General features: G+C 42.5%; 1 protein-coding gene across 1 annotated transcript; it reads right to left on the minus strand.

The window, feature by feature from the left end:
• Positions 1–23,400: 23,400 nt before the first annotated feature.
• LOC113746852 (zinc finger MYM-type protein 1-like) lies at positions 23,401–26,783 on the minus strand. Its single transcript, XM_027284182.1, has 2 exons — positions 26,651–26,783; positions 23,401–26,219 (listed from the first exon to the last, which is right to left on the minus strand). The coding sequence occupies exon 2, from the start codon at positions 26,002–26,004 to the stop codon at positions 23,926–23,928; it is 2,079 nt and encodes a 692-aa protein (XP_027139983.1). The 5' UTR covers positions 26,005–26,219; positions 26,651–26,783; the 3' UTR covers positions 23,401–23,925.

Below are 26,783 nucleotides of genomic sequence, written 5' to 3' on the forward strand. Positions count from 1 at the left end.
AGGGAAACTCATCTGCATGCTCGTCGTCCTCATCAGGGTCTCGACCTGATTCCAGTTCATCGTCGTAACTGACTTGAGTGGGCAAATGCTCACAGTCAATGGTGTCTGGCACGTTGGAGAGGTGTTCTCTTCATGGAGGAATCCCGGTTTTCACTGTTCAGGGCAGACAGTATATGTGGCATGGTGTGGGTGAGTGGTTTTCTGATGTCAATGTGGATCGAGTGGCCCATGGTGGCGGTGAGGTTATGGTATGAGCAGGCATATGTTATGGACGATGAACACGGGTGCATTTTATTGATGACATTGTGAATGCACAGAGATACCGTGACGTGTTCCAGTTCCTGCCAATATCCAGCAACTTCGCACAACCATTGAAGAAGACTAGACCAACATTCCACAGGCCACAATCAACAACCTGATCTGAACCTGAACTCTATGCAAAGGTAATGTGTTGCACTGTGTAAGGCAAATGGTGGTCACACCAGATACTGACTGGTTTTTAGACCCCCCCAGACCCCCCCAATAAAACAAAACTGCATGTTTTAGAGTGGAGAAGTGCTCACTGTCACAGATTTACACAGATTTGTGAACAATATTTGAGAGAAATGGTTATTTTGTGTATATAGAAAATATTTTAGATCTTTGAGTTCATCTCATGAAAAATGGGAGCAAAAACAAAAGTGTTGCATTTATATTTTTGTTCAGTGTATATGTACAGTATTGCAAGCTAAGTTTTAAAATGCTGTATTAAGTTACTGCTAATGCAAATCCAACATTTCCTGCTATTGAAATTGAAATGCAAACAACAAAACAATTGATTAACACTGGAAATCAGAACTACATTCTGCAACTGTTTCCAGAATGAATACAGTGAGATCGAACATGTTAGAAATTCATTCCGAACTGAATGTAACATTAGTATATTGAATTTAGTTGCCCTGAAAATTCATAGACATTATGTTAATTTCTCATATTTTAAATTAAGCTCACTGAGAGTAGGCTGACCCATAAGAGATAAGTAACTAAGTAACTTTGTGTAATCAGGAGCAAATGATGTAAATAGTTACCAATAACTTTAAATGGTCCAGATAGTTTAAATGAAAAATAAACAACTTTGCTCTTTTCAGAATATGTATCCTAAAATTCATTCATAACTCATGCTTGGATAGTTTTCACAGTGTAGAGCTAAGGTCAGGGCTGCCTGCTCACAGTTGGACCATATGGTGTTCACTGTTTCAGTCACCTTCAGCCTCACCCACACTCACCCAGCAGCACCACCCTGACTGTCCTACACATCATCTGGACTTCACCTATACCATGTTCCAGCTCTAGCAGGGATTCTGTTCTGTGTTTACATGTTGTGAATTCTTAAAATAAAGGTTGAGCAATGTTCCTTAAATATTGATGAAACAATCCAGCCATAGTTCCTGTAGGGTGTTACCACTAAAAAAAATGTGTGCTTACATAACTAGCTTCACAGTGGCCAGTTGGTGTGATAGTTCATTCTAATAGCAGATACAAGTGGCAACCTCTGTGGCTATGCCAAAAACTACAGTTCCTCAAACTTGAAGCTGCCTCTAAAACGAGTCATTCTCCATAAGTCCCCATGTCCAAATGTCCAACTTCACAGCAGAAATAAACATGTTTACAGCCTGGTACAAAAACAGTTTTGGTCTCTGTAGCTAATTTCCCCGTTCATGACAACTGTACTGAGGGTAAAATTATATACAACCCACCTGTTCAGATTATATTAATGTTTAAAGTTATGCAGAATTAAGAGTGAGGTCAGTCCCTAACTTCAGCTCGTCATTTCCCCTCTACAGCAAAGTGCCGTGGTTAGCCTGTGGAATATAGAAAATAGAATCAGCAGGTGGAACCAGGGCAAGTTTCCAAAATAATCAATCACATCCGCTCATCTCATCAGACCATCATCTTTAAATGGCTGAGGTCCCTGACAGAGTCTCCAAATACAACTAAACAACACACCATATATATAAATCAAATTCAATCAATCAATCAATCAATCAATCAATCAATCAATCAATCAATCAATCAATCAATCAATCAATCAATCAATCAATCAATCAATCAAATCAGGTCTTTATTTGTTATATACACAACAATCACAGTGCAGCAGTCATCAGCAATAAAAAATCTGGCTAGTTCTCAGGCTCCTTTCAACAATGATCATAAATTTAAAAAAATCTTAAACAAAATGAAAAAAACATGTAAAAAGCATCAAAACCTCTTGAAGTCCAAAATATATTATTACATTATTATGGGTAATATCTCATTATATAGATATAATATATAGATATGTGATACCATAGCTTTCTTGTGGCTCATTTTTATCTCCTATTTGTGTTTGAGATGGTGCATACTGTGAATGTGCTGTTGGCTTTAATTGACTGTATCTGTGCTATAAATCCTGTGTTGTTGAGATAAAGCTGAATTTATTGTGCTGTTGTCCTTGAGAGTTCCAGCAATATAATTTCAGGTTTGGAGCCATGACTGCAGTGCTGACTTTACCTCAGCTTTAGCTCCTAATGACTGGATGTGTAGCTGTATGTGATGAACACATAGCAGGCTGATAGTGAAACAAAATATTACAGCAAATGCAAAATGTGTTTTAGATCAATTTCCTCTGTGTGTTAGCACATAAACAGTAATACCCACAACTCGTCATCATCTCATCTCGTGTGTCATGTACGTGACATCTTACATATTCTCATCTCGTCTTTTAACAATTAGGTCACCAGTGAGGATTCATTAAGTGACAATGGTGATCAGTATAGTCAGTTTAGTTTAAAACGTGACTGACATCAAAATTGTGCTGGAAAGAAAAATCTCAGTCAGAATGAGACAAAGCTTCATGATGGTCCAGGTGTTTGGCACTGGGATGGTTGCGATGAATAACAATGTGTTAAGCAGCTTTACGGAGAACATCCCCAGTTGATTTGTGAAACTGGTGTTACACACACCAGTTTCACAAATCTGTGTGTATGTATTTGTGTGTAAAGGTCAGCGTCCTGAGCACTAAAAGTTACAATGAAGAATTCACTTCAGAAGTCAGAGCCAGCCTTGTCTCTGTGTCCCAAACACTGACCAGTCTTTCTCTGAATGGCATTGATATGCACACATGCAAGTAGTCCCTCATATCTGCCCAGTGATTTCTACAATTAATAAACTATATTAGATTAGATTAGATTAGATTAAACTTTATTGTCATTCCGCATGTATAAAAACAAGGCAACGAAATGCAGTTTAGCATCTAATCAGAAGTGCAAAATCGAAGTGCAATATATACAGTTAATGCAGTATTTACAGTAGCGTGAAGGCATAATATGTAGAGATTGTGTGCAGATAAAGTGCAATTAATAAGTTAACAGAGTGCATGATACAGATATAACTAGACTAATATTCACATATATTACAATGTTTTTTTTTTAAACAGACTATGAACAGCTGTGCAAATCCAGGGGTGATCATCATATAATATATATACTGTAAGTAAAAGGTGCAAGATAGTGCAAACTGAGTCAAAAATGACAATGACAAAATGTCCTTCCTCCACAGGTGTTGTACAGTCTGATGGCCAGAGGAACATAAGAGTTCTTCAGTCTGTTAGTGGAGCAGGATTGGCAGGATTCTGCCTGGTGAAGGTGTTGTACAGAGGGCAGTGTGCAGTCTCTCAGAGTCCTCTTTTCCACTGTCACCAGTGATTCCAGCTCCGTGCCCACCACTGAGCCAGCTCTCCTCACCAGTCTGTCCAGTCGAGCTGCGTCCTGTTTCTTGGGAACTTTTAACAAAAAATTCTGAGAAAATGTACTGACTCTTCTTATAACACTGATAGTAATAATCTACAGATGTGTAGTTGGGTCTGATCTTTTTGAATGTGGTGGGAAACCACAGTAACTCATGACAGCACGGGTGGAACACAGTAAGAAAAGAGTCACAGCCCAAATCTTCAGCCTTTTTCTGTGCTGTCCACACCCTTAAAAAGTTTTTGATGTTTGTACAGAGGTGTCTGACAAAGCAGAATTGAAGTTCACATGCCTCACTTCTATACTTCTGAGGGCTCTACTGCAAAGCTCTGTCCCATATGATTTCATTTAATAAGAGGTAAGAGGTATTACTCTATCACTGTGTACTGAATACTGAACACCAGGTTTCCAATAGGAAACATCAGACAACATGGATTTTTATATGAGCCTAACATGAAATGCCTGTTTCTCCCCAGAGGTTTTACTATTATCATTTATTAGACGTGATGAGTGACAAATTACCAGATGTGGAGTGTGTGTGTGTGTGTGTGTGTGTGTGTGTGTGTGTGTGTGTGTGTGTGTGCGTGTGGGGTATTTGAGGAGTGGTGGTTCATGGACAGGACAAGGTTGAGAAATAGACAGTTCAGACAAGGCCATATGGACTGGAGGTCAGGCTCTCTGCTTCATTACCTGGCAATCCATGCATCCGATCCACGACAAATTACCTGCAAGCTATTTGGCAGGTAGAGCCAAGTGAAGTAGGGCATGGCTTATTTGGTTTAAAATGCTGTAGAAAAAGAACACACAGCAGTGACGACATTGTGCATTATCTCCACTAATAAAGTGAATCAGATTCACCTGGGAACTTGGGAACTTTTAACTGTGTCAGTGCAGAGCAGGCACACTTTGGTCCCCCCCTCTTGTGTTTAGATGTTGTGCCGTCACGTGAGTCACGTGACATGACTTAGACGAGCAAAGCAAATGAACAATCAAGTTGCCGGCTCAGGTTCATCAGCATTTTTTACAGCACACGCACAGGGCTTGACGCACAGAGAAAATACAACGGAAGAATAGCAGAGAGGAAGAGGAGTGCCCTGTGGCTGTATTTTCAAGCCGAAAACGAGACAACAGCTAAATGTGGGATTTGTAAAAAGCTAGTCAGGTATAGTGGAAGCACTACCAATTTATATAAACATATAAAAAAACCATACAAAAGAAAACATGGAGCTACAAAAACAGAGAGAGTAGTTTCTGAACCGTACTGATTGATAATAAAGCATTTTTATTTAATTATAAACTTTGTCCTAATTCTGTCTAATTCTGGACAGATGAGCTCTGGTAAACATAAACAAATACAACCATTCAAAAGTTTGGACTCAGCTGTTATATTGATGCTGTGAAATACATTTACATTTGAATGTTTTATCCAAACCACAAAAGTGACCAGAGATCATCAATGAGAAGAATCTGTGACCCACCTGCTCATTCTGGTGTTTTTGGTCTTTGGTCTTGGACGAGATGGACGAGAACAGAATGAAGATCAGAACAAATGTTGCTACTTACAATAAAACCAACAGAAACATGTGCCGCTCCTGTAAGAGGAAAGATATGAAATTGAATTTAGCTGCTCAGTGTAGAGTAATATTTGCTGCATTTGCAGCTGTATACTTATACAAATGTAGAAGCTAGTCGTATATCTGATATGCACGGGACATTCAATGTGCAGTTTAGTGCTTGCATCAGTAAGGTGTTGAAGGAGTGTCACCTGTTCAAGGTAATAGCTGTCTACCTGCTCACTTGTTGTGGCTGCTCTGGGTTAGAGTTAGTGTTAGGACAGCAGACTGCAGACAAATAACGTGAAGAACAGCCAGCCAGGGTGACGTAAGTTAATGTGACGTAATGCTCACTGATCCTTTCAGACTGATAATGGTCCTGACATCCCAGTCTGCTGCTACACTCTCAGGTCACACAAGATCAGTGTCAGCTCTGCTAACGTTTTACTGCATCTACCCAACTGGAAGTACGGAAACCAGATGTGATATATCTTATAAAATGCTACTATTTATAAATGTTCTAGTGCTAATCATATAAAGCAGTAACCAAGGGTTCTACAGTTAGCAGGTGGTGAGTGAAGAGAAACAAAAATACAAATCAATTACAACAGTTAACGCTATGTTTTGGATGAATGTTTGCTCTGTGATATTCAATAAGGTATCGGCAAAATGTTGGGTTAGGGTTATGGTTAGGGCAGTGGCGTCACTAGGCCTATTTTAGGGGGGCTTCAGCAGATTTCTAGTTTTCTGGCAGGTGGAGGGGAAAATAGGATGGGTGAAAGAGGGGCAGGGGAGTTAACCATCGTGATGGCCTGGTTTATGAAGATGTTGGTAAGTCTAGGGTGGTGGTTAGAGAACAGTCTTCTCCTGTATAATGTTTCCATGATGATGAGTTATGAAACACTTGCCCTCTTCATTTTGTGCAGGTATGTATGGCACCTGCAATTGTTTTTATTTGTATTTTAGCACAATTTAACTGGTGTTGTTTAGCTGGTAAAGCAGCTGAAGGTGTATGGAGGCGTCATCGTCTTAGATTAATCAATTGATTGACAAAGCTTTAATTGGTGCTCTGAAAATAATTTCGGCGCGCGCATTGCGCGCAATAACTTTTCTCCTCTATGGGCTAAGCCACCCCAGTTTCTTAAACCTAGTGACGTCCCTGGGTTAGGGTAAGCACAAAGTTAGGGCGAGACTGTGGTCAAAATAGAAAAAGTCTGCACTGACTCAAGACAGGAAGTGTTCACTTTATGCCTCCAAACCTGACCCAAAGTGCCCCTACTACCTAAACTTAACCATACACAGGCCACATGATGTGAACCTTGTCCAGTGGCAACGTCCTGAGCTTTGAATATGGAAAAACCACCAGAGTCACTCGTTCAATGGACTGTTGATGAACAAAATCCAGGCAGCAGTTATGTTCCCCTCAACACATATGCAGTAAAACAACAGTAGTTTATCCACATAAACACAGCAGTGGATCACATGTTGGTGTGATCTTAAATTCACCAACCTGAGCCAGTTGTGACACATAAACCCCAAAACAAAAAAACTAGTTAGCAAACATTCAAAAAGTATGAAGAAGAGCAGGGATGTGCTGATAAATTTACAATCATCACTCGACCTCCTGAGCCGCAGCTGACATGAACCTTTTCAACCATTAATAGTATTAAGTGACATCATGTCATGTGTTCATAGTAATGTGATAGGTGTGTTTTTTTACTTAAAGTTTATATCTTTACTGTCTCATTGCAGGAATTGCAGGCTGCTCTGGTTGCTTGCAGGAGCAGATTGGAGATGTGCTCTGTTACCTCCTTACAAACATTTGGATGAAGAATAACACCAGCCTGCTTTGTGATGGAGTCAATGCGGCCAAGCTGCTACTGCTACCAAAAATAGACCAACCACATGTGGAGATACAGGGAGCTCACATACACACACAAAATACACAGTGTGTATGTTTTTCTGAGCAGACAACAGGGGGCAGTGCTTAGCTCTGTGGTTCTGAGTCAGTAACAGTCAACCCTGAGGCCAAAACCTCAGGAGGGGTGATAAACCTGAGTGCTTGTCTGTGCCAGACCTGTCTCCACCTGCAGAGTCTGAGCCTGAGGCCACGAGACCGCTAACATTCATCACAATATCCCACTTCCAACAGGACGAGAGGAGGAGACACATTTTATTTCAGGGTCCCTGCCCCTTTTAAGAAATAACTTTTCAGGACTTCATCAGTATCTGTGCCTGAGACACAGTGCACACTGCAAGTCAGGAACTCTGACTCAGATAACTGGCTTATTGACAAAAACAGTGTGGTAGGGGCTGTACGACTAGATTTTAGTGTTTTTTTCTAGTACAGAGTAAGGACTGAGGGGTAAAATATGTATTTTCTGCAATGGACTCTGGTGAGTTCAGTCTAGGCTGTGGCATTCAGGCCAGCTTTAGTCCCAGTGTCCCAAACCACTGGCCTACTTCACCTGAAAAACAATGAGATAGAGGGGCAGCTGCAAATCCCATAATCCACACATGCTGCTGCGCTGTTGGATGATTAAAGAGGCCAGACACAATCATGCTCTGTGCTTTGAATAACACCAATCCCAAATATGCCTAATGGTCTCTGCATCGAGGGATGGAGCCAGATGTAACAAGGACAAAGCCTGTTAGAGAGGGATTCTAGCTAAACAGACTTGCAGGCTGTTAATCATCAAATGCAGACATTTATCAGTTAATGAAACATGATGAAACATTTTCCAGCATCTTTGGGACAAAAACGCAAGAACTCTGATCAGGATTTATAAAAGTACATTTACAACAGTGATAAAAATACGTTTTCTATTTCTTCTGTATTTTAGTTTCTCTTTCACTCTCAACAATTTCCATTGGCATCAGAAACACAAACAGCCATAATCATAATTGGCCCCCACACATAATTAGAGTTTTCACGAGACGCACTAGCAGAGCTCCTCATTGCTCTTTGCAATTTGCTTTGCTCATTGCATTCCCTCCACACCAGTGACTGCACCTCAGCAGACCTGTCCGTTAAACACATGATGTTTAACGGACAGGTCCCCCCAACCATACTCACCAGCACTGTGGCTGCCGTGGAAAACTTCACCAAAAATACCAAGCAGAGGATGTACTTTATGTGCCAGGTTCAATCTGCTACATGAGCTACTGGTCCAGTTCTACTCAGCATTAATCCAGTCTGGTCTCAACAACCAAACAGGACAGGGCCAGACTACAACAGGCAGTGAAGCCTGAGAAACAATCAGTTATATTTAGTTTTTAATAGATGTATCTATCATTGTCATTAGAAATTCTGCACACTGTATATTGCACACTATGTACTGTGTACTATACTGTATGTCTTTACGTTCATATAGTGTGTATAAGCACACACTTCTTTATCCATTTAATATAAATTGCTATTTATTGTTTGCACTTGACTTATATACAGTATACAGTATTTGGTCATTGTTTTTTATGAACTAGGCACAAAAAGTAAGGAAATTTGTGTTGTGTAGATTGCTTTGTTGCAACAATGCTTCTTGGCTTCTTATACCATTGGAAAGCCTGATTATTTCCCTTTTAAATGGTGCCACATTTAAACATGCATTTGTTAGATGAGCAGCAGAGCTCAGTATGAGGTTTGCACTCATGAAAAAATTTTCAAATCTTCTCTGACAATGCCAAACAGTTTTTCTTTGCTGTTGACTTATTTGGTATTATTTAACAATTTATTCATTCCATCCTCTCCAATGCCGCTCTGTGAAGGCGAGCGTTGTCATCTTGGAGGATAGAGTTTGGTCTCAGACTGTGGATATATGGGATTGCCACTGGTTGCCGAATTTCATTTCGATATCTCGCTGCACTGAGATAGCCTGCAGTGATGACAAGCCTTGTTTTTCCAGTGAGGGAGATGTCGCCCCACGCCGTCACACTGCCTCCACAAAAAAGATGTTACTCTAACGGTGCAGCAATGAGAAAAGCGTTCTCCTCATGTACTTTACAATCCAAGTGGTGTACACAGAATCTGGACTCATCGCTGAACATAGTGTTCCTCCACATGTTCAGGTTCCAGTTCACTTGCTGCTGACACCAGCGCAAACAGGCCTGACACTGAAAAGCAGTCATGGCAGGCCTCCTGGCAGCCCTATGAGACTGGAGACCGTGCAGTCTGTTCACCCCGTATATACATACATACATTGTGTAGATACTGCTTGACGACATTATAACTCATAACAACTCATTTAACATTAAGATTTTTATCCACAATATCCACTTGATGATTGGTGTCCTTGGATGACATTGTATCCTCTTCAGGTCCTTGAGGGACAGCATCATGCTGCTGGTCAGAAGGAGCCGCCTCACTTTCCTCATGAAATGAATAGTGAATAGCTTCCATTTCCTTCCTCTTTAAGTGCGTTGACTGGTCAGGACTTAACTGGTTGGATGTGAGTGAGTGCTGTGAGTTGAGATCAGGAGCGTTTAGATTGAGGGAGATCAGAGGTTGTTTCCTGGGTGTACATTCTATTTCCTGAACAAAAGGTCCCCACGAAGTGATTTGGGGTGGTCCCTCGAAATCACAACTAACCTCCTCTTCATCTGTCAAATATCCCTCTGAATCATCACATTCCACCTGCTGATTTCTCACCTTACTGCTTCTCAAATCAATTTTTCTAGCTTAACTTAACTGTGGTCCCTGCTCTGGAGCCTCCTCAACAGGCAGAAACCCACAGGGCAAAAGCAGGTTTCTGTGGAGGGTACGGTGCGGCCCACTGCCGTTCTCAGGCTAAACAACATACACAGGGCCACCATCAATTCGTTTCACAACAACGTGAACAGGTCGCTCCCACCTTTCAGCCAACTTATGTTTTCCCCGCACACTGACATTCTTCACTAGGACACGGTCACCTTCAACCAACTCAGCAGCTCTGACTTTGGCATCGAACCGTAGCTTGTTCCTCTCTCCTGCTTTCCTGGAACTTTCAGTTGCCAGAGTGTAGCTTTTATGGAGACATTGACGCAGGTTCTGCACATATTCCAAATGTGTCTTATGGGTCTCAGTGGAAGGGTTGGTGCCCAGGATGAAATCAACTGGGAGGGTCAGCTGCTGGCCAAACATCAACTCATATGGGGAATACCCCGTTGTATCATTCTGAGTGGTCCTCAGAAAGGGTCCTATTAAAGTGCTCAACAGGATTTCCTTGGAGATGATAGGGTGTAGTACAGACCTTATCTGCTCCAATCAGTGAACAGAACTCTTTGATCGTGTGGGATTCAAAGTCCCTCCCCTGATCACTGTGAAGGCGGCTAGGAAACCCGTAATGGACAAGGAAATTCTCCCAAAGGGCCCTTGCCACCGTCCTGGGCTTTTGATCTTTTGTTGTACTGCTACTGCGAACTTCATGAAATGGTCAGTGATGACCAAAATGTTTCGGGTGTCCCGGCTATTAGGTTTGAGGGACAGGTAGTCCATGCAGACCAACTCTAATGGGTAAGTTGTTTTGACGTTTACCATCGGTGCTGCTCTCTGTGGTTGAGCTTCCACATTTCTAATCGATGGACTCCATCCTTGGCCAATAAAATCTGCCTCTAGCCAGACTTAGCAGACGCTCAGGTCCCAGATGACCGACTTCATCATGTAACCCATGAAGAGCTTTGTCTCTATATTGCGTGGGCTGGTGGACGATGTCGATGTCTCCTCAATCAAAGCTCCTTCTGTGGAGGATGCCATCTCTAAATTCAAGCCTGTTCCACTCTCTGAGGGGCAATTTGACCTCAGGCCCCTCAGTGCTTACAGTTTTGAAGCTTGGCTTCTGCTATCTCAACAATAATTTACATGACAATGTCAAATCTCAAGTCTGTACGTTAGAGCCCCCCTCACCCAACTTTTTTTTTGGACTCTATTTGGGGTAGAACCTAGTTTAATTACAGCAGTCCCCTGGCTAGCTCGCCACTTTGTAACCCTTCCCTGCACCTGTCACTTTAGGACAGCATTAACATCAAAGAAAATGAGGACCAACTTTAACTCTAGACTTGATTAGACTGCTGGTATCTACCTGACTAAATTTTAATTTAGACCTGTAATGTCTACTTTAAATAACACACAACAACGTTTTAAAGAAGGTATATTATCATAAAGGTCCTTCAACCACAATTGAACCAAAAATGTAAAATAAAAATAACAAAAACCTCTCAGAAATATCAGATATTGAAAGTAAATTGTCCCAGAAGTTCAAATGAATGGGGAAATAGGCCCGATAATAAAATAAAATGAGTGCACTCAAAGTCCTACCACCCTGTTTAACAGTGAATGTCAAATGGTGAGTATTGCTTTGGAGAGACAGAGATGGATGACAGGAGAGGAACCGAGGACTGAGGACCCAGGTGAAGGACTCAAAAAACCCAAACACACGCACACAGCGGCAGGTCCGCCTTAGCGATATCCCTCAGTCAATGTCAATGGCAGCTGCCTCGGATACCGGCAACTGTCGTGACACACACACACACACACACATACACAGCGGCAGGTCCGTGGCAGCTGCCTCAGATACCGCTAAGGCAGTGGCAGCTGCCACTGACCTGCCGCAAAGGCGGTGGCAGCTGCCTCAGATACCGGCAACTGTCGTGACACACACACACTGACACACACCGACACACACACACACCGACACACACACACACACACACACACACACACACACACACACACACACACACACACACACAGCGGCAGGTCAGCTAATGCGGAACTCACGTAAAAGAAATGTTATGAAATGTAATCTAATACAACAATGACTGTTTTATAAAATAAAAACAAATGCCCATAAGAGCAGCAACTGTCGTGACACACACACACACACACACACACACACACACACACACACACACACACACACACACACACACACACACACACAGGCACACACACACACACTAACCCTAACCCTCGCAAATTAATGCAGAACTCACGTAATACCAACTAGCTATTACCAACGAGGCTAATACAACTCTGACGACTGTTTTATAAAATAAAATTAAAAACAGATGCCCATAACACCAGCAGCTGCCGTGGCAGGTCCGTGGCAGCTGCCTTAGATACCGCTAAGGCAGTGGCAGCTGCCTCAGATACTGGCAGCTGCCGCGGCATTTCCGGTGGCAGCCTGAGCTGCTACCGAAATGCCACTACTAGCTGCCGCTGCCACGAATTGAGCCAGCCCTCTCTCCATCAGAGACACACTTATGAACAATTAACACACCCACGTGTTTGCAATTATATAGGTGGATATAAAAGCATGCGTAATGTGATGAAGAAAATGGTATTAACAAAGGCAGCGTTAGCGTTGTTAGAGGACCTTGCAAACTTGAGCGATTTAAGGAACGCAAGGATTTACTTGCAAACCATGATAATTGGCTCCTCAGCCGATTTCACTTAGCAAGGCCAGTGAGTTGTGCGCAGAGCTGCGGCCGGCCCTAGAACACAACGGGGGTCGGCGAGTAGCCCGGGGTTGTGCTGACCATGCTGGGGTTCCTGGCAACAGGGGCATTCCAGCGGGAGCTGGCCGATCAGTCAGGAGTGTGCCAGTCAACCCTGAGCCGAGCCATGCCAGCTGTGTGGGACGGAATCATCTGAATGTCTTCCTGGTACATCAGATTCCCATACAGTGCTGTTGAACCGACATTAAAGCGCAATTTGCAGCGAGAGCCGGTTTCCCTAATGTAATCGGAGCTATTGACTGCACACACATTGCTATAAAAGCGCCATCACAGGATGAATTTGTTTATGTAAGTAGGAAACACTTTCATTCCATCAGTGTTCAAACCATATGTGATGCGCAAATGAAGCTAACTAACATCGTGGCAAGGTGGCCTGGTTCAACGCATGCCTCATTCATTATGACTGACAGCATGGTTGGGAACAGGCTGGAGGCTGGCACGGTGCGTGATGGGTGGCTTCTGGGTGAGTAAATAGTTTATTTGTTTAACTGTCCCATATGTAACGCTGCTTTACATACGGGACAATTAAACGAATAAACTATTTACTTACCCAAAAGCCACCCATGGCGCACCGTGCCAGTGTGCCAATGCATATTTGGGCATGTGGCATTCAAATATCATGTTTTTGGTTTTCTTTATTTTCTGCTGGTGAACTTAGAGCTGCAGAGCTTTCTAACAAGCCCTGATTGTCTCCCTGTGTTCAGTATTCTTGTCAGTAAAAGCGGGTGTAAAGTTGGAAATGTCAGCCACAGCGCTACACCTGTCCACACCTGTGTGTGTGCGCTGCTCGGATCCCACGGCATTTACAGTCTCACACACACGCTCCCACTCACGTCTTTTTTTGGTCATATTTCTCCCTGTTGACAGGGAACCAAACAGAATCTCCACTTCATTCACTAGAATCTTTAGTTTAGACTCTGTGAAATTCCTTTTCTTTCCTTATTATCTGATCGAACAAAGAGGGGAATCTCAGGTCCAGGGCCTATTTAAATAGATTTGCATATGTAAAAGGGGCGTGTTGCATGTGCGCTCAATTCCACGTTGATTGGGATGTACAAAAGAAACGTGCTTGGATCCATGCATATGCATACTTTGATACATCTGAATTTTTTTGTTTCAAAAACAGTTTCAGGGTTTTGGCGTACGCCAAGTTTCACGTGGAAATCCACGCAAGTATTCGTACATGAGGCCCCAGGACAGCACAGGGCAGTAAAGGGTATGGTGAACATGCAAACCTTTCTTTCTCTTTGATGACTGCATGACAGTCCCACTGCTGCCCCAGAGCATCCAGAGTAATAGCGGTGTTGTGTGCACTTCGAGGTTGCACCTTGGGATGTCAGAGCAGATATTTCATGGTGCGACAGTCCGTCTCATCCAGAAGGGACAGCAGGATGAGTTGTGATGTCATGCAGCATGATGCTATGACGAGGGCAAAGTTGAAGACAGAACAATAATAAATACAAACTCTGCTCTCTGTTTGTTTGTTCTGCTGTGTGTGTCGAATCTCTTAGGTGGCTGGGAGTGCTGTCACACCATATATATAACACAGCACAGAGCTATATATATATATATATATTCACCATTGACAGCAACTAGAGGGTGAGGGGTTCAGTCTTATATACAGTGGTCCCTTGTTTATTGCGGGGGATACGTTCTAAAAAAACCCCGCAATAGACGAAATCCGCAAAGTAATCAGCTTTATTTTTTACAATTATTATACACGTTTTAAGGCAGTAAAACCCTTAACCACACACTTTTATACACTTTTCTCAGACAGGCGTTAACATTTTCTCACATCTCTCTCTTATTTAAACACTCTCAAAGTTCAAACTTTCGCAGATTTAACAAAAATAAGTACAATACTGTATTAGTAAATTAAACTGTATTTCACACTTCCTTTTTGTCCTGGTGCCCGCTGTAACGGCTTTTTCCTCTGAAGGCCTTGGTGCAGGTGTTTTTTTCCGAGTGCAGAACATACAACGCATTTTGTACAGTACTCCCTTAGCCAATCAGGACGCCAAACACAATGCGCGTTCATACTTTACAGTACGCTGTAAAAAAAAAGCATGCAAAATTACACAAAAAAAAATCTGCGAGGCCACGAAAGATGAACCACGTTATAGTGAGGGACAACTGTACAACAGATATCCTGATTCAGAACTTCACCCCAGAGAGCAAAAACTGCTCTGTTTTTAGATGAAGCTGCTCCTCTACCATCTATCATCATATTTTTTGGATCAGATGAATGAGATAGGATCCATACAGGATGGACCATTGAGAAAAGATATTCAATAATATTAAAAAGATTTTGTTTGTTTGTTCGTTGTCTGCCAGATCCCATTAAATGTGAATGTGTAAAGTACACTAAAGCAATTATTTTGAAATAATAACATCTACACGGGTTACCATTACTGGTAACTATAATCTACAACCTCTATCTGGGAACCAAAACATTTTCCTTGATGTCCACTCTAGCCAGTCCCAATACTACTGACATCCCTTGAGTCTGTCTAAAGGGTTCCTGGAGAACAAAGACGTTCAAGCAACGCACTGAGGGCATTGCTATTTACAATAGGTGTGTTAATTGCTTTGGAAGCCTATAAATACGACTTGGACAGCTAGGCCTTATAGGCCCATAAGACTATAGGGTGCATAATATTTCAGTGGGGTATCTCTCCACTTTTCTCTCCATATAGTGTCCTGAGTGCAAGGTCACTTTGTGAGAAATTGTTCACAATCATTCAACTCATTGTCTCGAATAGTTTGGACTTTCCTTTGGTAAAGTAGCGCCATATCAATGCCATACCAAACTTTCCTTTGGTAGCTGACATGTGATACCTCAGTGAAAATGTCCTCCAGCCGGGAGCCATCTGTCAAAGAAGGAACAAAGCACTACTGAGAGGGTTGCAGAAGAGCAGTGCCCATATCTCTAAGAAAACAGCAAAATGATTTAAGTCTTTTCACTTGTTCTCAGGCAAATATGATCTGAAGACTATGGCTGAAAAGAGCTAATGAAGATGTATGATTTTGCGGTCCTCTGTTGCTGCTAAACCCCACCACCCATCTTCCTGTGTTTAACATTAATTCCTCAATAGGAAGACTCTCACTATGCCATATATCAGATTAGAATGACATGGGAGGATTAGCAGTTTTATGTAATGAATGCAGCATTACTGCAGCAGTTTGAGATTAAAAATGTGAAGCATTGTATGGATTTCTGATGGTTTTGTGTTTATGTACACAACACTTGTACAGATGTACATTTTTTAAAGTGTTTTTTTAAAGTGTTACATGAAAAAAAATAGACTTCTGATCAACAAAAGATCAGAGCAGTTACAGACTGAAAGCAGTTACTGTGCGTCAATGAATTCCACTCGGCCTGATGTGTCACCGGCTATTTTGTTATTGATTGCACAAGTCTCATAAAGCCTCCACACTGACGGGGACCCTGAAAATCAGCTATAAATCTCTACAAAACTGCCTCCTGGGTAATGTAATAAGTCATTGTAAAGACTTTCTTTCTGGTGTCTCATGGTTTGGGGCCTTGGCCACAACCTCAGGACATTTATTTAAGGCTAGTCAACTGGTTCTTTGCAGTGTGGCAGAGGACATAAACACACACACACTACTCTTCCTCATGAGGATGAAGTACATTTATTAAGTGCAAAATCATTAAATGTCTCAGTATACTTTACAGTAAAGGAAAAAGACAATAAACAGAAGGCTCTATAATTACTATCTAATCTCTCTATCTCTCTAATATATATCTCTATCATATCGATATCTATCTCTCTACTCTCCTAGCGCACAGTTGTGGTCTGCTGCCTCAAGGTAGCACTATGCCAACAATGCAGGGCTGGTCAGCAGGGCTTCAGGTTGGTGTTGTTGAATTCCCCCGCCTCAACAGCAGCTGCAAGCTGTATACAGCTTGTCTGGTGCTTAGTTGATGACTGTATGTTGTGGGCTGCTCTGAGAATTCCCTGTGTAAACTGCACATGATACATGCATTTAAAAAAGAGCAGTAATGTGAACGGATCATTCTACATAGATTTTGTTTACAGCCTGCTTACTTGCTCAGGTTATATGGATGTGTCATGAAATGCTCCTGCAGTCACTTTGTCACAGTCACAGTACTTCATCAATGACAAGACAAGGCTCTGTGCTGTGTTAATCATTTTGCCATCAGGTGTGTGTTTACTGTGTGACCGTAAATCCACAATTCAAAGAGCTGAAATGAACAAAATGCTGCCTCTGTGTTCACAACACTTCCTACACATGTTAAAAGAAATTTCAAAGATTTTTTTGTGAGACGTTCAGTCTCTCATTCAGTCTTGCCAAGATGATCAGGTGGACTGAGGTGATGCAGTCTTTGATTTCCTTAAAATTGCATGAGTCATCATTGTCTGTGCCTTCTTCATGGTCTGCAGCAGCCCCTCTGTGGATTGATAACATGGGCTCTGTGCCCAGGTCATGATCAAGACTTCAGGTAGGAACACTATCCCCATACAAGGTCAATCTGAACAACCTCATGCTGTGTTTTATCTGTTCTCAGCGAGTTTTCTTTCTTTCAGGATCAGCCTTTCAGGATTAAAGGAATACTTCAGCATTTTGGGAAATTATCCTGTGGCTCAGAGGCAGAGCGGGTCGTCCACTAATCAGATGATCAGCGGTTCGATCCCCCGGCTCCCCGGTCTGCATGCCGAAGTGTCCTTGGGCAAGATACTGAACCCCAAGTTGCTCCCGAAGGCTGTGCCATCGGTGTATGAATCCGTATGAATGCTTAAATCCTTAAACTGATGAGCAGTTGGCACCTTGCACGGTAGCCAATGCCATCAGTGTATGAATGTGTGTGAATGGGGTGAATGAGATATGTAGTGTAGAGCGCTTTGAGTGGTCGGAAGACTAGAAAGGCGCTATATAAGTACAGTCCATTTACCATTTACCATGATTTGTCTTCAAGATGAACCCTGTCATATTGGTGTTGATGGCATCTACACAATCTACTAATCTTCACATCCTGGGAAAAAAAAAAAGTGTATTTCACAAAATGTTTCATTGTTGTTTTAAAGATGATATTTGTCGACCAAATGGCACAGATGGACTTCAGAGAACACTCAGAAGGCTTAGCTTAGAAATGTACATGTTTATTTGAGCAAATATCTTTTATGAATGCAGGGGCTCTCTAAATATCACCCAATATTGCTTCTTGTAGCTTGATAGCTCACCATGAAACCTAAATTATTTGTTCCAGCTGAGAGGAGGAGTGGCTCTCATACTGCTGAATGCAGTACCCTGTGATAACCCTGAAAGGAGAGATGTTTGTGCTCTGGTCATACTGTATAGCCTGATGCTGTCTGCCTCTGCTCTTACATAATGATTGCAAATATAATTCTTAAAAGCATAATTTAATAAAAAGGAAATGTAAAGAGTCTAGTTTGATAGCATTCCCGAGTGTGTGCATGGCTCACACTGATTTATTGCTTTATTGATTCAGTGTGCAGTTACAGGGGAACTCCACTGGAGCAGTGGAGGCTTGGGTGCCATATTGAAGGACACATCAGCAGCACATTCTGGAGGAGGTGAGTGTTGTTGTTCCTAATCTACATTCTGAACTAGAAAGAGAACGGGAGAGACAGGCCCACAGCTTGGACACTAGTCCAGCCTGGGCACAGATTTCACTGGAGCCATGTGAAGTTTCCTCCTGCTTTAAAGTCCATTATCAGATTGCTTAATGTGAGCTGCCCTTACACAGACTAACACAAGAAAACCTTTCCTAGAAAAGAAAGGTACAATACAATAGAACAGTGTATTAATCCTCAGCATTGGAAACTTATTTTGATCTGGGATAAAAATAAAAGTCAGTCTGTTCTACTCTGAACTCAGTGAACTGCTAAATATTCAAACGTTTCAGCAAAAGTAAAAGTGTGGTGAGAACAAAGCTCTAATGTCAGATCAAGGCTTGTCACAGTGGATCACTTCTGGCTGCAGCCTTCACTTCTGTCTCAGCTCTACATACAGAAGATGCTGTGTTGACAGAGCAGACAGGGGATGTGGACAGATAAGACTATTTTTAGCAGGAAGTATTGTCTTCAGTGTAGCCTGTTCTGTGGTATCCGGAAGGTTGAGATGGGAAATATTAGAATGTGATAATCCAATCCTCCAGATTGAAAGCTGTCTCAGTGTTGAGATTATTCTCCATTCTTCATATTCATCTGTGACTTTTGAATCACCAAACAAATGCAGTCTGCAGGTACGACTGATATTGTTCCTCTAATCAGTCATGCTGCCTCTGTTAGTGTTCACTTTATGTATATATTCAATTTGAACGATGTGTAGGGAGATACCAGAGACAGGAACCAAGATCAAAATAATAATAAAAAATAACAAAATAATATTATAAACAGTACGGTCTAGACTGCTCTGTATGGAAAGTGTTAAAGTGACTGGCAAATCCACATCAAGACAAGAGCAGACAAAAGGCACACTGAGAGAGGCTTAAAGATCTTCCTTGTACCTGAAGGTAGTTAAGGTCATATAGTTGTCTTGGAAGACACTGACAACAACGGCTGACACTAATGGTAGTAGTAAGTATACTTTAGATCTGAATGAATGTTGCCTCAGCCCATATACTCTCATATCATCAGGTAAGTACTATTTAGAGACAGTCCATTCACAATATTGTTTTAAATTTCTGACCCAGAGCATTTTATTCTAATGAACAACCTATAATCTAATCATATACCTGTTCATATAAACCCTGCCTGCTGAAAGGTGGAGAGGCATTTTCTCAGAGGCATTTTTTCTGACGGTGATGCTACCATGAAACAGTGCCTCTTCATGAATTTATCATATTACTTTGTCTGGAAATTTTTGTCTGTCTAATATTTGACTGAATACTGGATTTCAATAGAAGTCCAGGGTCATAAACCTTGGATAATACAACAACAATAAACCTTGGATCACCAAGGACATTAAAGCCATCCTTAATGACAAGAAGAGGGCATTCAGAGATGGCAGTCGTAATGAGGTGAGGAGAGTGCAGGGGGTACTCAAACTTAAAATCAGGGAGGCTAAAGAAAATTATGTGAGAAAGCTGGAGAATAAACTCCAGCGAAACAACATGAGGGATGTGTGGAGTGGCATGATGACCTCACCGCTCCCCCAACTGTCACCTCTACAGTGTCCTTAACACCTGACCCAGTGAGAAGACAGCTGACGAGACTCCACCCTGGCAAAGCTGCAGGCCCCGATGGTGTTTTTTCCAGGGTGCTTAAAGCCTGTGCCTCCCAGCTGTGTGGAGTACTGTGTCAAGTCTTCAGCCTGAGCATGCACCTCCAGAGGGTCCCAGTGTTGTGGAAGACGTCATGCCTTGTTCCTGTCCCAGTGGCCCTCAGGACTACAGACCAGTGGCCCTGACGTCGCACATCATGAAGACCCTAGAGAGGCTCATCCTGGAGCAGCTAAAACCTATGGTCTCCCCGACTGGGAGTTGAGGACGGCATCATCTACCTGCTGAACAGAGTCTACACTCATCTGGACAAGCCGGCGAGCACTGTGAGAATCATGTTCTTTGACTTCTCCAGTGCTTTTAACACCATCCGTTCAACTCTACTGGGTGAGAAGATGACTGCAATGCAGGTGGAGACCCCCATTGTGTCCTGAATTGTTGACTACCTGATGGGCAGACCACAGTACGTACGCCTACAGAACTGTGTGTCTGACAGGGTGGTCAGCAACACTGGGGCCTCTCAGGGGACTGTTCTCTCTCCCTTCCTCTTCACCCTCTTCACCTCAGACCGAATCCTGCCACCTTCAGAAGTTCTCTGATGACTCAGCAATAGTTGGTTGTATTGGAAAAGGTGATGATAGTGAATACAGGACTGTTGTGGGCAACTTTGTCACTTGGACTGAGCTGAACCATCTGCAGCTCAATGTGACAAAGGCGAAGGAGCTAATAGTGGATCTGAGGAGGGTGAAAACACCAGTGACCCCTGTTTTCATCCAGGGGGTCCCTGTGGATACTGTAGAGTATAAGTACATGGGGGTGTACTTGAATAATAAGTTGGACTGGACTAGAAACACAGAGGCTGTCTACAAAAAGGGCCAAAGCCGACTCTTTTTCCTAAGAAGGCTAAGGTCCTTTAACATCAACCCGTTCTCATTCCCAACGCGTAAAATACCGACGCTTTGTCACGCCCCTTGGCGTCTGATACCGACGTAAAAGGTACCCTTCCGCGTCTGTATGAAACGCTCTGGGTTGTCCATTGACTCCAGTATAATCCGTTTGCGCTGGTAAGAGACGCTCAGAGCAGAGCTCCAGCCGTCCATTCACTCCAATAATAACCCGACCACAGCGATACATGACGCTGCAAGCTACAATCTGACTGGACAACCGAGGACCCTCTGCCCGGAACTGTTTTTCTTACTATGTCAAGGATTTCTTTTATTGATATCATCAATGTTTCTCAGCACAAACACGCCAAAGTGTCACTGATAATTCAACAATAAAATAGCTTCATGTTGTGGCCCTCAGTATGTTTTTTTTCTCCTTCTAGCCTGAGAAATAAACTTTTATTCCTATGTTTTGCAAAGCGGAAAGGCCTACACTACCCAGAATGCTCGTCCACTGACGATTTGCGAGCTACAATCTGATTGGACAACCGAGGACCCTCTGCCCGGAAGTGTTTTTCTCGTGTTGTTAAAGATTTCTTCTAATAATATCATCAACGTTTCTCAGCACAAACACGCCAAAGTGTCACTGATAATTCAACAATAAAATAGCTTCATGTTGTGGCCCTCGGTATGTTTTTTCTCTCCTTCTAGCCTGAGAAATAAACTTTTATTCCTATGTTTTTGGATAACGGAAAGGCACTACACTACCCAGAATGCTCGTCCACAGACTGATTGGCGAGCTACAATCTGATTGGAACAACCGGGGACCCTCTGCCCGGAAGTGTTTTTCTCGTGTTGTTAAAGATTCTTCTAATAATATCATCAACGTTTTCTCAGCACAAACACGCCAAATGTCACTGGATAATTCAACAATAAAATAGCTTCATGTTGTGGCCCTCGGTATGTTTTTTCTCTCCTTCTAGCCTGAGAAATAAACTTTTATTCCATGTTTTGGATACGGAAAGGCCTACACACCCAGAATGCTCGCCACTGACGATTTGCGAGCTACAATCTGATGGACAACGAGGACCTTGCCTCGGAAGTGTTTTTCTAACTATGTTAAAGATTTCTTTAATAATATCATCAACGTTTCTCCAGCACAAACACTGTGTGTGGTCACCATTGATATTATGACTGATAAAATAAAAAGTTAATCACTTCTCTGTTTAAGTGCTTTTTAGAATGTCTGTTTTTTAGACAGAGCTTGTATCAACAGACCGTTTGGTGAGAAGGAAAATGAAATTTCCTGTGTGCAGTTTTGCGCTGGAGCTGTACTGTGTGTATATATCATATACAGTAACAATTTTATTCATGGAAACTTTCTGGGCGTGCTCAAGGATCACAAAAGCACAATGCAGCACACTCACCATGTGAGTTTTGGTTCATTGTTTTGTTGAAGAAATCATCAAAGTCGAATTGACAATTTGATAGGGTGTGGTTATTAAAAAGCATGCCTGTCACACTGGTAAATTGACAGTCCAAGAACATATCTGAGCCACCCAAGCTGACCCCAAGGTCAAGGCCATATCCCCCTGATAATCATCAACGCTTGGAGAAAGGGGCCTGAAATCTGCACCTGCGCATTGGACAACATGGTCACCAGGTGTCGGAGTTCAGACCCATGCGCCTTTCGGGAGGGTCAAGGTCAGCCGTTCTGTACTTAACGAGACCTAGTAGTTCAAGGCTTAAAAACACCTGTTTGGTTTGTGAATAACTCATCAGCGCTTTGAGACAGGAGGCTGAAATCTGAGTGTGTGTATCAGGACGCGGGTCTGATCAGGGCCCCTATTTTCACCCCTGTACCCCCTTTGGAAAGGTCAGAGTTTCACCCGTTCTGGACACCTTTTTGGGAAAAATTGACAATGCTTTGAGGTAGGAGGCTGAAATTTGACTATGTCTATGCCGTGGAGCCTTCGCTTGGGATTTTTTGGTCCTGTCACAATCCCATCACTGTAGAGCTAGTTAGCTTTCTAGAAGGTCACAGAGTTGGGACTTGGGAGCCTGACCCAGACCTCATTTTAGAATAGCACAGTGAGTTTCATGCAGTTCGGTGCATTTTTGTGGCAGCAGCGAGGGCGCAGATTCGGGTAACGGCGTCCTGTCTCGGCCCCCGGCCCATCGAAAAGTACTGGGCCGACGTGGACCAGACCAACATCTATCCGCTCGTCTCATGCCCCTGAACAACATACTAAAATTTCAGACCCGTGCGACTTGTAGTAACACATGTCCTCCAAAACCTCCACGCAGGTCAGAGGGTATAAGACTGCATGATTCTACAGGACCCCCAATGGCTCAGGAATCCAACGGGGCAAAAAAATTCTACTGGACTTGTGGGCTTTTTTTCACCGGTTCATTATCAGGGCCCCTGGGGGATCCTCTGTTCCAAATCTGGGGCCCCCTGGGTGCCGTGGGCGATTCTAGGGTCCAGTGGGGCCCCAAGCAGAAATTCATTGGGCGGGCCCCCCACCGCCCGACCCCCCCACACAACAGAATTTCACTCTGGGCCTTTGTAATTTTAATAAATAACCAACAAATTGTAGCAAGTATAGTTTTGTTTTATTTCACAAGTTATAAATATTACTTACACAAACATTGAACGTTAAACATTGTGAAGTTTCTGTTTATTTTAACAGAGAGTGCAATATCAAATATAATATTATATCAAAATCTATTATTTTAACATTATATTAAAACAAACAAACAAAAGAAAAGCCTTTAAACTTGAAGTCTTTGTGTAAGGCAACGGTTCTCAACTTTTTTTTAAAAACAAATGCCCCCTGAACCTCACCATATACCTCCAAAAAATAAAATGGACCAATAACCTCCAATATATGCAGCACCACCCCCAATAAGCTTGATCTTTCTCAACACTACCCTAGGGCTACCCAACACCGCCTGGGGGGCTGTAGAGCCCCTGTGGAGAGACAATAGTGTAAGAGATGTCTTCACATGATCTGTTTCCGGGCCTTGGCTTGAGCAAACGCGGTGACCATGTCTTCAAGATCCAAAGACCTTCGCACCCTGTACTCAATAGAGATGAGTGCAAGATCAGAAAGTCTGTCTTGGGACATAGTTGATCGGAGATATGTTTTAATCAACTTTAGCGATGAGAAGCTTCTCTCCCCAGAAGCTACTGTAACGGGTAGGGTTAAGAGTAGGCGGAGGGCAATGCTGAGGTTGCCATACAAATCCAGCAGGTCTTCCTTGTAGATGTAATCAAGCATCTCTCTTGGAGAGGATACGTCATCTGGAAATGCATGGTATGCAGCTCTGACCTCCAGACATAAATCTTCAGCATCCAGGTCATTCAGATTTCTCTCCAATGCCCTACATTTCTGCCCAAGTGTGCCATTCTGTATTGATTTATGAATATCCTCTTTAGAGAAAATAAAACCATAAAGGTCATACACTTTCTCCAGCTTGTTAAAACGATCATTGAGGCTCGTGAGGGCGGTGTCCACGAGGGGCAGAAAGAATTGTCTCTTGAAGTTTTCTTTAGGAGAAGACTGAGTCTCTTCCTGGCCCTCGTATGTGAATTGCCTCGTGGTTTTTCTCTCTCTTTTAGCTGGAAAGGTCCTCTCAATATCAAGTGCCTCAGCTATTTCCCTGCCATCCGTTTCGGATGCAAGTAGCCCATTTTCTCTGAAGTTTTCCAGATACTCTCGGACTGAGGTGGTTTCTCTTTTTAGCGTTTCCAGAGAAACACTGGGGCTCTGTACCAGCTTGCTTATGCGGTTTATTTGGTAAAGTATGCTGTACCAAATAACAGTACACAGCACAAAGCGCCATGTCATTAGCTCAGCTCTGATACTGGCTGCTGTGGACAGTGTGATGGAGTCTTTTTTTGTAACCGCATGGGCTTCAAGGGCAGACAGTGCTTGCACAACTTCAGGCAAGTAATAACGGACAACTTTAACGCTGTCAATTCTTGCCTCCCATCTTGTTGTGGACAGCGATTTTACTGTCAACTGTGTCAAGTGTTGCTCCAAGACTGCCCAGTGTTGTACGGATGAGCTGAACAGATTGTATAGCCTTTGCAGTACACCAAAATATGAAATGGAGGTGACTGATGACTGAGCTGCATCTGATACAACAAGGTTAAGTGTGTGGCTACTGCATGGCACACACAGTGCCTTCTCATTGAGTTGTAGGATTCTGGCCTGAACCCCTTGTTTATGGCCCATCATGTTGCTGCCGTTGTCATACGATTGACCACGGCAGTCCGCAATACTTAGGTTCAAGTTGTCTACCTTGTCCAGTAATGTGTCAGTTAGACCTTTTCCAGTGGTGTCTTTCACATCAATGAATCCCAGAAAGTGCTCTGTGATTGATGCACCAACTGAAGGTTCACAGTTGACCACTCTCAAGACAACAGAGAGTTGCTCTGTGTGACTTTTGTCAGGAGTACAATCCATTATAATGGAATAGTACTTAGCCTTTTTCACCCGCCTCACAATTTCTTCGAGAATTTTATCCCCAAGAAGACCAATGACTTCATTCTGGATTGTGCCACTGAGGTACTGCACTTTCGTTTCTTTGGTCTGAATTCTCCGCACATGTTCTGTCATGACTGGGTCAAACATTGCCATCAACTCTATTTGCGAGAGGAAATTACCATTCTGTGGATCATACAGCTTATGTGTGTGCCCTCTCAAGGCTAGGTTTCGCTCAGCCAGGTGACATATTATGGCTATTACTCTCGAGATAACACCTCGCCAGTGCTGCACTTCAAGATGCATGATATCTTGATTTATCTGGTCGATAGCAGTCTTGCTTTTCAGCCTCTTTTGGAGTTCGTGCCAACTCCTCATATTGGTAATGTGCATCTTTGAATATTCGTGTTCTTTTAAGTGCCCACTTAGATTTTTCCAATTTCTAAATCCCTGTTTTGTGAGTGCATTATGCTGTTTTCCGAACAATTTACAAGCAAAACAGTACACAGAGTCTGCACTAAGGGAATATACAAGCCACGTCCTATGTATCTTTTCACCATTTTTCATAACCATGTTGTAGCATTCTTTCATGAATCTCCTTGGATTCTTTTCTGTGTTTTGAGGGAAAACAATATCTTTGACCTGTATGGGTCCTCTTCTGACTAAATCACATTTTTCACCATGGCTGAGAACATCTGGCCACTGTGCTGGATCATCTGATGCGATTAAACCTTTTGTCGAGGGTGGCACGTCATCTTCATAATGAAAAGATGTTTCAGTCTCACTCAAGGTGGGTGATGACGGAGCTGAAATGACAAAAAAGTATTTTATACATTACTTTAAGGGTGCACTGTGTGGGATGGTAGCCAGACTAGGTATTGCACATATGCTGCTTATTGAAACTGTGCAGCCTACTACCAGATTCTCATGAATATTTACTGATAAATAAACCAATATTTAGAAGTATGACCAAAGTACATAAAGTTTAGCCAAAAATGTATATTTCTGGAGATTCAAAATGGCAGACATGTAGAAGATCCCACTTTTCATGCATCAAAAGTGAATACTTTGATTTTGATAATGGTGGTAAGTTATTAAAATGTAACAGTTGTTAAAGGGCAGCATGAATTCTGGAAATAAACTAATAAAAATATTGGAAAATGTACCTTTAAGAATATAAGATCATTGAATGACATATTGAAATTGAAAATTATTAGAGATTCTGAACAGAACTTACTGATAGGTCTCGACTGTGTAGTGGAGGTAGATGCTGGCTGGTCATCACAGGAGGGAGGTCTCGACTGTGTAGTGGAGGTAGATGCTGGATGGTCATCACAGGAGGGAGGTCTCGACTGTGTAGTGGAGGTAGA

This window comes from Larimichthys crocea, chromosome XI (genome assembly GCF_000972845.2).
Source record: "Larimichthys crocea isolate SSNF chromosome XI, L_crocea_2.0, whole genome shotgun sequence".
NCBI lineage: Eukaryota > Metazoa > Chordata > Actinopteri > Sciaenidae > Larimichthys > Larimichthys crocea.

Coding starts and splice junctions, on each gene's coding strand:
- LOC113746852 (XM_027284182.1), bottom strand. CDS start 26,004: ATGAAAGAATGCTACAACATGGTTATGAAAAATGGTGAAAAGATACAT.